Source organism: Eulemur rufifrons, chromosome 7, assembly GCF_041146395.1.
Source record: "Eulemur rufifrons isolate Redbay chromosome 7, OSU_ERuf_1, whole genome shotgun sequence".
NCBI classification, from domain to species: Eukaryota; Metazoa; Chordata; class Mammalia; order Primates; family Lemuridae; genus Eulemur; species Eulemur rufifrons.
In genome coordinates, this window is record NC_090989.1 from 79,801,622 (window position 1) to 79,815,887 (window position 14,266).

Consider the following 14,266-nt stretch of genomic DNA (forward strand, 5'->3'; position numbering starts at 1 on the left):
AAGATATATTTTAAATGATTCCAACATCATGTAGGAAAAAATAGCTATTTGGATGTGACAATAAATGATCTGGCTGTTTATAATGAAAAGATGTACATTTTCCTACATCTCAAGAGACTTTTTTTTTTTTTTTTTTTTACCAGATTCATGTACTTTCTCCTATGCCAACCCTTCCCTGCCCCTACCACCTCCATGAAGTGCTCCTTAACAAAAATTAACTTGTATACCTGGTCTAACAATATATTAATTTCTTTGAAGATGGTGTTTTCCAAAAGCAGTTATTCTAACAGCAAGGCTTCTTAACTTCTCACCACCATACATATACATGTGGGATTAAATGAGAACTTGAATTTCCCTTTAGTTTTGTTTTCATTAATAATATAAACTTTTCTAAATATGAATACCTGGAAATGAATTTAGGCAATGAAGTAGATAAGTCATATTAAATAGCTTCTAGAATCAAAGAAACATTCTGATAGACTGGGCTTTCAAAATATATCTTTGTCTATTCATTTTACTTAGAGTAGAGAAACACTTAAAAGTTTTTCATCCAGGTTTGGCTCAGTGACAGTGAAAACATGCAACATTCAAGTACTATTAGACAAATGCAGCCCTACAAGGATACGTGTCCACATAGGTCAATTTGCAAAGGAGAGCTATCTTCATTAACCTGCAGTATATTTGACCAAAAAACCCTTTTGAAATGGTTTTTACTTTAGGATCTGTGGCATTCTCCCAAAGGTACTGAAGATCCTGTACATGTCCATGAGATGTCATCATTTTCTCGTAGATGCAGGGATGATAAGGAGTTTTACCTTCCCCAGAAAAAAACACATGGTCTTGTGGTACTATCCCCATTTTATTGGCACAAAGGCCCATGAACACATCGTCTATGTAAAGACTAGAATTAAGTGTCTGTGATGCCTCATACACTTTGGCAGCCACATCACCAGAGATTACGTAGGCAGCTCCAGCAGTGTAGTCAGGGTAAGCTGGCCACTGGTACATTTCATAGGAGACATAGTATTTGTTGCTTTTGTCTCTAACGGGAGGAGCACCACGATGAACACGACCAATCCAAAAGTCTTGAACACCAATTTGTTCTAAACTTTGAAGGTATTCAATAAGATTTGGCATGTGAATAAATATGTCATCATCAGCAGTCATAAGGAATTTGGCATGTGGACAATAGGTATTTGCCCAACTGAACTGCAGAAGTAATTTAAGGGTAAGATTGTAGAAAGAATCAACAAAGTCTTGCTGAATTATATCATGGTACATTTGATCTTCCCAAACCAATTTTCTTTGCAGTTCTTCTCCCTTCAGTGGATCAGGAGTTCCTAAGGCAAACAATGTTTTGATATTGGCATTAAGTTGAGACCTAACATACTTCTCATTGCCCCATGTTTTTCTAATTGTAGAACGTCGATTATAGTTTTCAGGAGCAGTCTTTACAAACAGTAAAAGGAGGATGTCTTGTGCTTGACACTTTTCCTCATGGTTAATCAAGTATTGGTAGCGAGCCCCAGCTAAGCTGTGCTTAAGAGACAGGGTATCATTCACAAAGTCGTAGCTATTTATGAGGTATCTGTAAGAGTAGGACTTCATATGTCTCACAATGTTATTATCGATCGGGTCCCAGAAAAACATGAGGCTTAGTATAAAACAAGTGGCAAATAACTGAATAAACTGCCATTTTTTGAGTCTTCTGCCACTAATAAACATTCTCATATCCATTCAGGTCTGTTTTTATTTAGGATCAGTTTTAAACAGGTTCTTGCTTCTCCGAGACCATAGGACTTTGTATTCTACAGAACAGATGTCCATCTTACTACATGTTGGTCATTAAAAATGGAAAATGATCTTATTTCACAAAATATTTTCTTTTAATACCATTTTTCTGAGATTGCAAAAGAATGGAACACACTGTAGAATGAAGATACTGGCACATCAAAATTTTTCCACATTGGCATCCTTCATTAAGTTTGGTGAGTGGCCTCATACAGCTGTTCCGAGTGCTGCTTTCTGTGAACATTCAACACCACCTATCAGAGTCAAGAAAAGAAAAGAATAATAAGTGAATGAAGTACTGAGTTACCGGAAAGAAACAAACTACTCCTAATTCCTTAAAACCAAATGTAACCTGACTGATCTGGACAAAAGGTGATGATGCAGTTAGTATTTAGCAGAGGCATACAGCTGTTTTTTTTTTTTTTTAAGAGGAGTACAGGAAATGGTAGAAAAAAAAAACTATATTATCTTCCCATTCGAAATCAGAGATCTGTTTCTCCTACTGCTCTTTAAAAAAAAACCCCAAATGGCTATAATCTTGTATACCTAAAGTTCACATTTCACAAATGGGTATATCCATGAATATATTGACTTGAATATAATCAGGATGTAGGTAGCTATATTAATCAAGACAAAATACTAGATGAAAAGAAAGTTCACAGCAGTAAAAATCCATTAAAGCTTATCCTAGAAAAGTCAGGAAACAGAGTAAGATTTTTTTTTTTTTTTTTTGACAGAGTCTCACTCTGTTGCCCAGGCTAGAGTGAATGCCGTGGCGTCAGCCTAGCTCACAGCAACCTCAAACTCCTGAGCTCAAGGGATCCTCCTGTCTCAGCCTCCCGAGTAGCTGGGACTACAGGCATGCGCCACCATGCCCGGCTAATTTTTTCTATATATATTTTTAGCTGTCCATATAATTTCTTTCTATTTTTAGTAGAGATGGGGTCTCGCTCTTGCTCAGGCTGGTCTCGAACTCCTGAGCTCAAACAATCCGCCCACCTCGGCCTCCCAGAGTGCTAGGATTACAGGCGTGAGCCACCGCGCCTGGCCAATTTTTTTTTTTTTTTTTTAATAAATCAAGGTTCACAACCAAGGAGTCAAGATTTGCTTCTCAAAAGAACAGTCCAAACTCTCACTAACCAAAATTATTTGTGAGCCCCAAATCTATACAGTCCCCTTCTTTCTGTACTTTTTCATTTGGAAACTCAAATTTAACATGTTCTACACTGGGAAGCAGCAGGATGTGGCCAAAAACACTGTCGCTGTAGTTGGGCAGTGTGAACACCAATGCTGGCTCAGCCACTTGCTCTTTCTTGCACTGTGTCATGCATCTAACTCAGACATTTGAAAAACTGGGATAAGACCATTTTCTCAAAGTCTTTATGCAAATTAAATAGACATGTAGAGTCAATAGATAATTACCTAGCACACAGGAGTACTCAAATGCCATTTCTAACCCATTCTGCTACCTTCACCCCTAAAACCTGCTGTTTCCATTTCTCTTTATTTATGCCTGACTGTACTTCATTCCTCTATGCCAGAAATATGAAAGTCTTCCTTTTCCTCCACTTCCAATTATTAAATCCTGTGAATCACTTCCTCTAAATCTCTCTTCACCCCTTCATGTCATCATCGCTTTTCACCAGACTAGATGACCCCCTGGCCAACCCACCTTCCACTTTACAGTCAGTGACCTTACTAAAACTCAGATTTAACCATGAGACTGAGCTCTTTAAACCCCTTCAGAGCCTTGCCCCTAGTCAGTGACAAGATGAAGTCAAGGCTGTGATTTAGTATGGCACACAGGACCTTTTAGGATCTGCCTCTCCAGCTATTCCGTCACATCAATTGACAGTACCAAATTATTGCCTGGGAGCATAGCCACGCTTGCCATTTCCTATGCTCTGGCCTTTGTCCCAGCAGTCCTGTGGCCTGGCATGCCCTGTCTCCCTTGCTAGTAAGAAGTCTACTCATCCTAAGTTCTACAGACATCCTTCTCTGAGAAGCTTGAATTAGGATCACCCCATTACCTTAAAGGTGCTTCTCATCTGTATTGCCACAGCACCTTCTTATACCCTATACTGAGACTTTTTAGGCACAATGTTGCAGACACCCTACACTCAGCATCCAGGTCAGCATCTGACACCTAGTAGGCATTCACCAAATGCTGGTGCAAAGAACTATGTTGAGGGTACAGCCACCTTTCACTCAAAGTGCTGGTTACTCAGAAAGGAGTGGAGATCACCATGCCCAGCCAGGTGCCACCTTGGATGAGGTCCCTGCCACAGCTTCCTACCCCACATCTTCTCCTTTCTTCCACTACTAGGACACAGCAACCCTTTCCTCAAAGATTCTGTCCTCAGTGCCTTCCACAAGTGAAACACCTCCTTGCCTGGAGAAGCAGGCTCTCTTCCTCAGGCGTGGCATATCAGTTTCCTGGGCTTTGGACAGGACTGACAGGGAGAGAGCGATGCAGGCTCCACCCAGTCACATCACAAGCCCCAGGGCAAAGGCCCTGCTTTGTGCCCAGAGACCTATGCTCAAGACCCCCACCCTTGACCCCTGATGTAAAACCAACTGTACATATTGAGTGCCCTGCAGAATGGGTCCAGCCCCATCTGTGATACCTCCTTCCCAACTTCAGGGCTTTTGGATCCAGCTCTATTTACACATCGGTGACAACTGCAAAGGCCAGGAATGCAAAATGTCCAAGGACTGGAGATTAGAGCCAAGCCTCATGGAAACTGGCCAGAGATAATCACCACAGGTAGCACTTCATCCCTAGGGCATAGATTTTAAAACTGCGTGCACCCCTTAGGAAGCCACAACCAGCATTAAAAACAAAACAAAACAAAATTGGCAGCATATACTGAAAATAGTAAGAACAGGGATCATTTTGTGAATCCTTCAGTTTTATGTATGTGTGGATTAGGGGTTATAATGTAAAATGCGTTGCTGTGCTTTACCATCAAAAAGGCAGAAACACTGCTCTAAGGGACAGATCAGTATCAGCATTTCCCCCTTGACTGGTCATTTCTGGACTGGGTGCTCCAGAGGAAAGTGAGAAGTACAGCAGGAAACATCAGTTTCTGATGCTGGCATCTGCCTAAACTTTGTAAAATCACTTTCATTCAGGGGGTCACTGCGCTCAGTCTTTCCACAGTGCTCACTCAGATAAGGACCATCCTTTGAAGGCCAAAAGCAAGGGCCCTTTGGCCTCTTCCACATTTTGAAGGAACTGGAGGCTTAAAGCAAGGTAACAGAATTCTGAACGGGATATTTTAAGACAGCATAAGTACTTAAGAATTCTAGGAAAATTCTTAATTGAAACTAATCTGCTGTTTTTACTCCAACAGACCCTAGGAAGGGAACAAAGAGGAAAGTAACCTTTGGAATCTAAGAGATCACAGGCAAAACTAGCTTCCCACTCCTGAGCAGCTGTGCTCAGTCAGCTCCGATGCCAGCGCTCTCTGCACATGGTACAGCTGTTTACAAGGCTGAGCTTCTTGCTAGACTGTCAACCCACAGCCCAACTCCTCCAGCACCCAGATGTGCACCTGACTCACCAAAGGTGCTGGAATCTCTCCAATGAATCAGGGTCTATTACTCATTAGGTTGGTGTGTTGCTGCCTGCTAACATTGCTGCTATAAACTAGCAGCTAACTTGTAACATTCATTTTATCCCCTGCTCAACATGTATGTAACCTTATTTTCGTATATTTTTCCCACTGTTCCAAATTGACCTTAACAAGTCAAAATGTTTTCTGAAAAATGACAAAGGACTTGTCACAAAGCCAACAGCCTACGCTACTTATTTAGTTTTGTGCAGCACATGAAGTTCTAAAATGAGATTTCTCCCCCTTAGCTGTTTGAATTGTTTAGCTACCACTTACATAAATCATAACCAAATCTCACTGATACAGTATTGGTATGATGAGGGGGAGATTTAGGAAAGGTAAACTCATCTGTATTACACAGCTTCACTTTTATAGCAGAAGGACATCTGAATTCCTCCAAACAGAACATAGTCACTAGGAGGCCTTTCCTAGCCCCTCCCCCATCTAAATTCATTAATTATAAGTAAACAGGGTCTCTATGGCCAGCTCTGGCCTTGCTGATGGAGTTCGATGGGCACTCACTCTTCTGGTTTCTTACATGTCTTAGAGCTTCTCTAAAGCACATCTCCTAGCTTTCGTGTTCAGAACGCAGGGGAAGCACTGGGAAGAAGCCTGCAAGCCAGGCTGGAAGAAAATGCTGGGCCTGGCAGGAAACAAAGCGATCCCAGTGACGAACGCGGAGCTCAGCAGCCGTCCACAGCAGAGTGCTGCGGGTGCAGCTTCCTTTGTGTGCCTGCTGCACGGGTCAGTGGCCAATCAGCAGACTGGAAACTCAAGGGTTACCCATGTTTGGGGCCAGATTTATTGTGCAACCTCAGGCAACCCTCACCTCACTCTGGTGATTTAATCTGCAAATCGAAACAAATATCCATGCAATGTTATCAAGGAGCAATAAAAATTACAGGTTAACTCCAGAGCCTGCTGAATATAGGAAATAGGAAAGAACATGGGAGAAAACAGGACTTAGAAGAAAAAATGTAGATACCTCAAATATAACTTGGGTTTGCTTCTGTTTGGACTGAGAAGGAGAAATAAGTATCCTTAGTATTCTCTTTTCTAACAGAAGTAGTCAGAAGAAAAAAAGAATAGAAGTAGGAACATCAGAAAAGGTGATGGACCCCAAATACTTTTCCAGTCTGGGAGCTGTGGCCCTCGATTACTCAAAAGAATATTTTTTAACAAGAGAGCTCTTTAAAATTGTCTGGAAAAAACTAGAGTTAGTCCTCCTACAGGCTACAAGGTTCCCTGCAATAACCCTTGATTTTTCCCCACCTTACACCTGCCATCAACTCATTTCTTTGTTGAGTCTACTTTTGTGATATTATGTAAAACCTGCTATAAGTTTTGAAGTTTTAATCAAGATGGTGAGGCCTGCACTTTAAAGTTTAATAACCTCAGTATTTACTATGTGGGTTCTTATGCCAGACATGGTGGGAATCACGAACTAGTACTTTATAATCTCTAATTTCAAATCATTTACAATCTATTTGTGACAAGACTCATAGTTCCCACATGAAAATGCAGTTCCCATGGACAACAGTGGCCACATCAAGGTGAGGTACAGTGTGTCTGTGCTAATTTGCATAATAATTTGCCTCCAGGCAAAATAAGAGAGTCCCTAGGAGTAGAGAGCTCAGTGGGGCTGGTCCAGTCAGCATTTTAGGAGGGCCTGAGGATGACCAGGATTTAGGTGTTTGCAGGAGGAGGAACAATATTTGTTTCAGGCAAGAAGGGAAAGAATTATATATGACAAATATTTGAGAAACAGGCATATATTTGAAAGCAGAGAGGTTGGGGCCTACTTACGGAGAAACAAAAATAGGACAACAGTCGTAGTGGGTACAGAGAACAGCAGGAAGTCAGAGAAGTTTCTGTTTTTATTTGTAATGATAACTCCCTTGTTCAGTATTTATTAAATTTGAGCAAAAGGGATTAAACTGGCAATGGCGTTGCAGGATGAAATGCAGAATGCTTGGAGATCAGGGCCGGGCACGGTGGCTCACGCCTGTAATTCTAGCACTCTAGAAGGCTGAGGCGGGAGGATCGTTTGAGCTCAGGAGTTCGAGACCAGCCTGAGCAAGAGCGAGACCTCGTCTCTACTAAAAATAGAACGAAATTAGCTGGACAACTAAAAATATATAGAAAAAATTAGCTGGGCATGGTGGCGCATGCCTGTAGTGCCAGCTACTGGGGAGGCTGAGGCAGGAGGATCGCTTGAGCCCAGGAGTTTGAGGTTTCTGTGAGCTAGGCTGATGCCACGGCACTGTAGCCCGGGCAACAGAGTGACACTCTGTCTAAAAAAAAAAAAAAAAAAAGAAAAGAAATGCGGAATGCTTGGAGATCAGGGCACCGGTTTCTCAGGGTCTCATATTGATGCAGGATGAGGTGAGGAAGGCCTAGTCCAGGGTGGGAGAAGTGGGGAAGGAAGGAAGGGATAAAGAAGATCCTTTCAGGCCAGGCAGGCATGGTGGTTCAGGCCGGTAATCCTAGCACTTTGGGAGGCCGAGGTAGGAGGATTGCTTGAAGGCAGGAGTTCAAGACCAGCCTGAGCAAGAGCAAGAGTGAGATCTTGTCTCTAATAAAAATAGAAAAATTAGGGTGCGGTGGTGCATGCCTGTAGTCCCAACTAATTGGGAGGCTGGGGCAGGAGGATCACTTGAGCCCAGGAGTTTGGGGTTGTAGTGAGCTATGATGATGCCACTGCACTCTAGCCCAGGCAAGAGAGTAAGAAGTTATCTCAAAAACAACAACAACAACAACAACAAAAACCCTTTTCAAGAAAAACAAAAACCCAGCAGTACCTAAGGAATGACTTGAGGAGGGGTGGAGGAGTGAGACCCAATTTCAAGCATTTCTGATGAGGAAGGGCAAACTGGTTTCCTGAGATAGGAGTGAGGGGGGATTACATTTGGTTTTAGACTTGTGCTGAGTTTGAGGTGTGGAGAGACAACACGGTACAAATGGCCAGCAGGTAATCTGAGACCAGAGTTAGACAGGACTGAAGATCCAGGTGGGCATCTGAGAATGAAGATGGCTCGTATCATGGACTGGAGGAGCTCTCCAGGGGGAGAGATGAGCAGACAGGCTTGGGGGAAAAATAAACTCAGGAGAAGGAGAAAGAAGGAAGAGTCAAGGGAAACAAGACCAATTTTAAAGGACTAGTTCATCAGAAAATTAAGATCAGGTTCACAAACGGTAGTGTGGGTAAGCAGGACAAGCAAACAAGGCTCTTGTTACGGGGGATGACAGACAGTGACCAAGAGTTGTGCTGGGAGCAATAGGAGGGTCTAAAGTTGGACCCAGCCCCATTTGGGGGTTGCGTAGAAGTTGGAGATGGCATCTTCCAGGAAAAAAAACAACACTGAATCTGAGACCTGAAGGCTGAGTAATGTTAACTAGAGAAAACTGGTGGGTTTTACTTTTAAAATGCATATATTTTTATCTTTGTCCATATTTCTGACCATTTCTGGACATTACCGTAATATAGTAACAACATCTAATCTTAGGGAAACTATATTTCTCCATTTTATTAAGCAGACATACAATACTCACAAGTCTAAGGAAACCGTATTTTATGATATGTATACTGTTTTGGCCATGTCTCCCAACACTCAAGACAACTTACCAGCCAGAAAGTCATTTGCATGGCTTCACTTAGAACTGCATTTCCTCTGAGATCTTAAATTCCAGGACACTCACTCCTCAACCACAACCTCTAAATATTCATCTAGAACCCGCTACCCACCCCTGCCTGCATCCTAACACCCTACCCTACCCAGAAATCTCCTGACCTTTTTTCCTTACACACCTCCCTGTCTCAGATGCAGAATCACTGGACACCTTTGCCTTCCTGTCCCCAGTTCCCATCCCTGGTTCCTGTCCTTCCACCCCAAGAACCCCAGACCTTGGATCACTCCTATCCTCTCCACCACTCCTACAACACCTGCAGGGCTGCTGGAGAAACCTGCCTCAGCAGGCAGACACACAAATCTCCATCTAGCTGTGGGCAGAGTTGTCAGTGCTGTGTGCCTGTTCTCGTACTTGTCCTAGACCTTCGTTTCCCAGTCTCTTCAGCAGCCATGATAAATCCCCCTCTCCCAGGGCCTGTCCCCTCACCCTGAAGACCTCACCTCCTGTCTGCTTCCTAGAGAAAGAAGATATCAGACACGTGGTCAACTCCTCATCCCCATGTGTGCTGCCTCCTCACAGGCTCCCCACCTCTAGCACTCTCCACTCCCTCTGTAAAACATTCTGATCGGGGCCAGGGTTGGGAAGAGGCAAGGAAGGCACTTAAATTTTGGGTGCAAAATTTAAGAGGGGACAAAAACACAGTAGTCAGTGTAATATTTTAATGCAGTTTTTTAAAAATTGAAATTAATGCAAAAAATCCATGATGAAGAAAATATCAACATTGTAAAGAGGAAGGATCCACCCAGGCAGTACATAGCCCCACCTCACTTGACTTATCCTAATCGCTATCCTGCTGCCTGGAACCCCTGGCTGCTGAATACTGCTGACTTCCACGGATATGTCTGCATTCATATGTATGAATATATACCAAAATAAAGTATCATAAAACAATACTAATCCTTATTATATACAAGGCACACTTCTATTCCTTTTTTTTTTTTTTTTTAAACGCTGGGCACCTAAGCCGCCTAAAGTGGTTCCATGAACCATTAAGGGATTGTGTCCTATCTATCTGAAAAACACCAATCTAGATGGAATTGAAGCTCTACTATCAGATGACCCTGTCTTATTTCAATTGTTACCAAAACAAAAACAAACTCCAAAATTCTACATGCATAGGCAGTATAATTTGACAGAAAGCTAATGGATTAGAAGAAGAAAACTAGGTAACTTACCCCTTCCATTTTAGCTCTAGTTTTTTCCTTACTGTGGAAATAAAAGTATTACAGTGAAACCTGCCCCTGAATGGTCTCACAGAAAATAAGACTGAATTAATGATTGTCTTTATTTTAAAAATCAACCTATATTCAGAATATCCTGAGTCATGCAAATGTTAATGATTCCTTTAAAAGTGACATGCTTGTAAAGTATGACTATAAACTAATAAGCCACCTCTGTTAAGTCACAGATTTTTTTTAAAAAGCTTCAGTACTTTATCCCTTTTATATTTAAACTTTTATTACGTAAAGTCCTATGTGAGAGACAATTTTTGGTTCCTGTCCAGGTGTAACTCAAAGGAAAGAAAGATAACATTTTCTATACCATCTTTATGTTGCATTTTATTCTACGTTCCAAATCTTTTTCTTCCTGGCTGCTTCTGATCGTCTACTCCCTGTTAAGCATGGCTAGGACCCATCTTCAGGAGGCAAGCTGCCTTATTGAAAGAAACCAGGAATAAAAAGCCAGGAATTTACCGGAAAAGCTACAATTTGATCTTCATAGATTTTTCTTAATAAAACAATTACAGTAATTGGTGCTGAGAAATACAACTGGTTACAAAACTATGTTACTAACTGCCTATTCTGTTTGCTCAAGAAGGAAGAAGGATGCAATGTGAGATATGAATTTATAACTCACATTTTAAATGTGAAAAATCAGATATCCTTGCAACTGTTATTCTTTAATTCAAATTTGAGTGGTTCTGATATAAGGCCTATAAAAAAGAAAAAATTCTACCCAACAGCTGTCTTCAGGTGTTTTTGTGGCTGTGATTTTAGCTATGAAACTTTAGCTCAAGCCATGGGCAAAATCAGAAGCCATATGGAGTTATTATTCTTCCAAAGAGAATACATTTATATCAGAATTAGTTCTGGATTCAGTGTTAGTCCAAAGACTTTAAATTACAAGTTAGCAAGCATGATAAGGGACAGAGGGGAAAATTGGGTAATACTCTCTGAGGCTGGGCGTGGTGGCTCACGCCTGTAATCCTAGCATTCTAGGAGACTAGGCAGGAGGAAGGCTTGAGGTCAGGAGTTTGAGGTTGCTGTGAGCTGGGCTGACGCCACGGCACTCTAGCCTGGGCAACAGAGTGAGACTCTGTCTCATAAATAAATAGATAGATAGATAGATAGATAAATACATACATACATCTCTCTGAATCCAGTTATGAGATCCCCACCTACATACACTAAGTTATATGTTTCTTTATAATTTAAATCGGGGTATACATTTATTTGCTGATTATGGGAAAAATAACGACAGGGAAATAATGAACAAATAGGTTAAAGACAGACCCTAAGACTTTACTAAGGAAACTAGTGATACGGGATTATGGAGTATAATTATATTTTAGAGGAGTTATATTAAATTACTAAAACTTCCCAGGTACCAGTTTGATTATGTAGAATTGGAAACAAATAAAAAAAACTGAAATATAAAGGAGATCTCAGAGAGGTCAAACATTTGCTTTTGTAAGGTTGGCCCTCTGTATTCATTCTTACAACATAGTTGTTTGGGTTGACAGGGCTACTTGCTCTTTTAAATACAATTCTTGTCTACTTAGAAACAAACTTCTTTTACCCACTTTAGCAACAGTTACTAACATGGGTATGTTTACTGTCCACCAGGAACTGTTCTGAATGCTTTACATATATAGTAACTCTTTAAGCCTCACAACAACCTATGAGGGAGAAATGATCACCCCATTTTGCCGAAGAAAAAACTGAGGCACCGAGATACCGGGTTAACCATGTAACCTCCATAAATTCCAAACCCCATGGCAGTGCAGAGCAGCTGACGAGCCCTGGCTCCCTGCCCTTCCTCCCTGGCATGCACACAGGTCTTCCTGCAGTCTCCATCAGGATGGGAGGGAAGGGGAGCAGGTGGGAAGGGTCAAGGGAGGCAACCCAAGAAGGAAGAGAATTTGCTTTACTGCCTGAAATTTGAAGTCATCTAAGTTTTGCTACCACCTGCATTTTGTTAGTGCTCGTTCTCACTTTCTTTACTAACAAACCCTTTTCTCAACTCCCCATCTCAATTGTCCCTCCTTCCTTTTCTTGGTCCCAACAGCACTAAACAATGGGCAGAAGTGACCTCATGAGTCTGTGTCCTTTGGGTACATAGTCTTTCCTCCACAAAGACTGAGGAAATCTAAGGACAGAGATCCAGAGTGGCAGAAGAGGGGGAAAGAGGTAGGGAGGAAGGAAGGAGAAGAGAAAAAAAAAAAAGTATAGGACTCAGAGAGGAGGCTTTAAGCAAGTATTTGATGAGCAAGTATTGGATAAAATGAAAGTTGAGGAGTCATGCACACACACTTTAGCCCTAGAAAAGCTATTATTCTCTTATTAAAAATCTGTATCAAACCTTTTTTCATATGTAAGGGCAGGGAAAATTTGAATATATATTCAAAGTCAGCTCATAAAATGACACACAAGAAGCGAACATGATAAATAGATATAAGCTAGTTATCTATCATAAGGTTTATAGCTAGTGGATAAATAAAAAATACAAGTTCACCTATCAATAAGAATAAGAGTTATTGCCTAAAATATAGGCCCACCCCTTTAATGTGATATAAAACATGGTGAAAATTGCCACCACTGCCCACCCCACCCCTGCCACCCCACTAGGACTTTTCAGACACAATGACTGCTTTATCTGGGTCACTAGAAAAACAGCATTCAACTCAAGCTAGAATGTTTCAAACATTCTTAAGATTTCTTAGGATGACTTTGTCCCAGAAAAACTGACGAAGGTATGTTTGAAATGCTGCATTCAGTTGGGAAAGGAAGGTCAATGTAAGCTTCATGCATGAAGCTGATACTGGAAACACATATATAGTCAGCCTTCTGTATTTGTGGGTTCTGCATCCTTGGATTCAACCAACTGCAGATTAAAAATATTAGGGGGGAAAAATGGATGGTTGCATCTGTACTGAACACATACAGATTTTTTCCCTTGTCATTATTCCCTAAACAATACAGTGTAACAACTATTCACATAGCATTTAGGTTGTATTAGGTATTACAAGTAATCTAGAAATGATTTAAAGTATACGAGAGGATGTGTGTAGGATGTAAGTAAATACAACACTATTTCATATAAGGGATTTGAGCATCTGTGGATATCCAGGGGGGTCAGGAGGTCCCCTGGAAGAGTTTCCCTGAGATAACAAGGCACTCTGTGAGGGAAGAGCTCTCCTCTGAAATGAGAGAAGATGGAAACTGGGGAAGGCTTTGTGGGAGAGGTGGCAAATGAGCAGGAGCTACAATAACAGACAGAATTCAAACATGGGTTTGAGGAAAGAAGGAGAAGAGATAGTTCAGAAAGAAAGAGAGAGACAGGAAGAGTGGGACAGGGAGCATTTAAGAGTTTAAAAGAGTGGGGTGGAGGAAGCAGGGAGAAAGACATTCCAAGAGACTCTACTGTAGGAATTTTGTAAAGTATAAGAGAGAAAAGGTGGTGGCTCAAGTGGAGAATGTCAAATAACTTACTTTGGCTAGAAGCCAGGGTAAGGGAGAAGATGGAAAAAAGGAGAAAGGTGAGCTGAAGTCAAATCATGATAAGGAAAATGGTGGTTCAGAAACAGAGTGATGATATAACCTGGTTTATGCCTGTTTTCCAATGGCAGTTCATATGTCTCATTTTGGACATTATATTTAGAAACAATATTTGATTGAAGGTTGACAACACAGAATACAAAAAGTAAAAGATGGCATGAAACATAAGAGGTATATATAACATGTTTATGTCTTAGTTGATCAATATTTATAGTTTAAGTTCACTACTATTTATTAAACACCTGTTCCAGGCATTACGCTGGGCAGCCCTGAAAGCAGGTAATACCTATGTTTAATTAATTCAACAAATATTGATATATCACATACTATGCAGTAGGCCACAGGCAGGATGCTGGGAAGACTTCGGAGATGTTTCAGGTGTGGATCCCC

At 41.2% G+C, this 14,266-nt stretch overlaps 2 protein-coding genes across 2 annotated transcripts in view; one reads left to right on the forward strand and one right to left on the reverse strand.

Moving 5' to 3' along the window:
• MCF2L2 (MCF.2 cell line derived transforming sequence-like 2) overlaps positions 1-14,266 on the forward strand; it is a 207,438-nt gene that overhangs the window by 138,571 nt on the left and 54,601 nt on the right. The gene's annotated exons all lie outside the window — the stretch shown is intronic.
• B3GNT5 (UDP-GlcNAc:betaGal beta-1,3-N-acetylglucosaminyltransferase 5) lies at positions 598-1,731 on the reverse strand. Its single transcript, XM_069472869.1, has one exon. The coding sequence runs from the start codon at positions 1,729-1,731 to the stop codon at positions 598-600; it is 1,134 nt and encodes a 377-aa protein (XP_069328970.1).

Coding starts and splice junctions, on each gene's coding strand:
- B3GNT5 (XM_069472869.1), bottom strand. CDS start 1,731: ATGAGAATGTTTATTAGTGGCAGAAGACTCAAAAAATGGCAGTTTATT.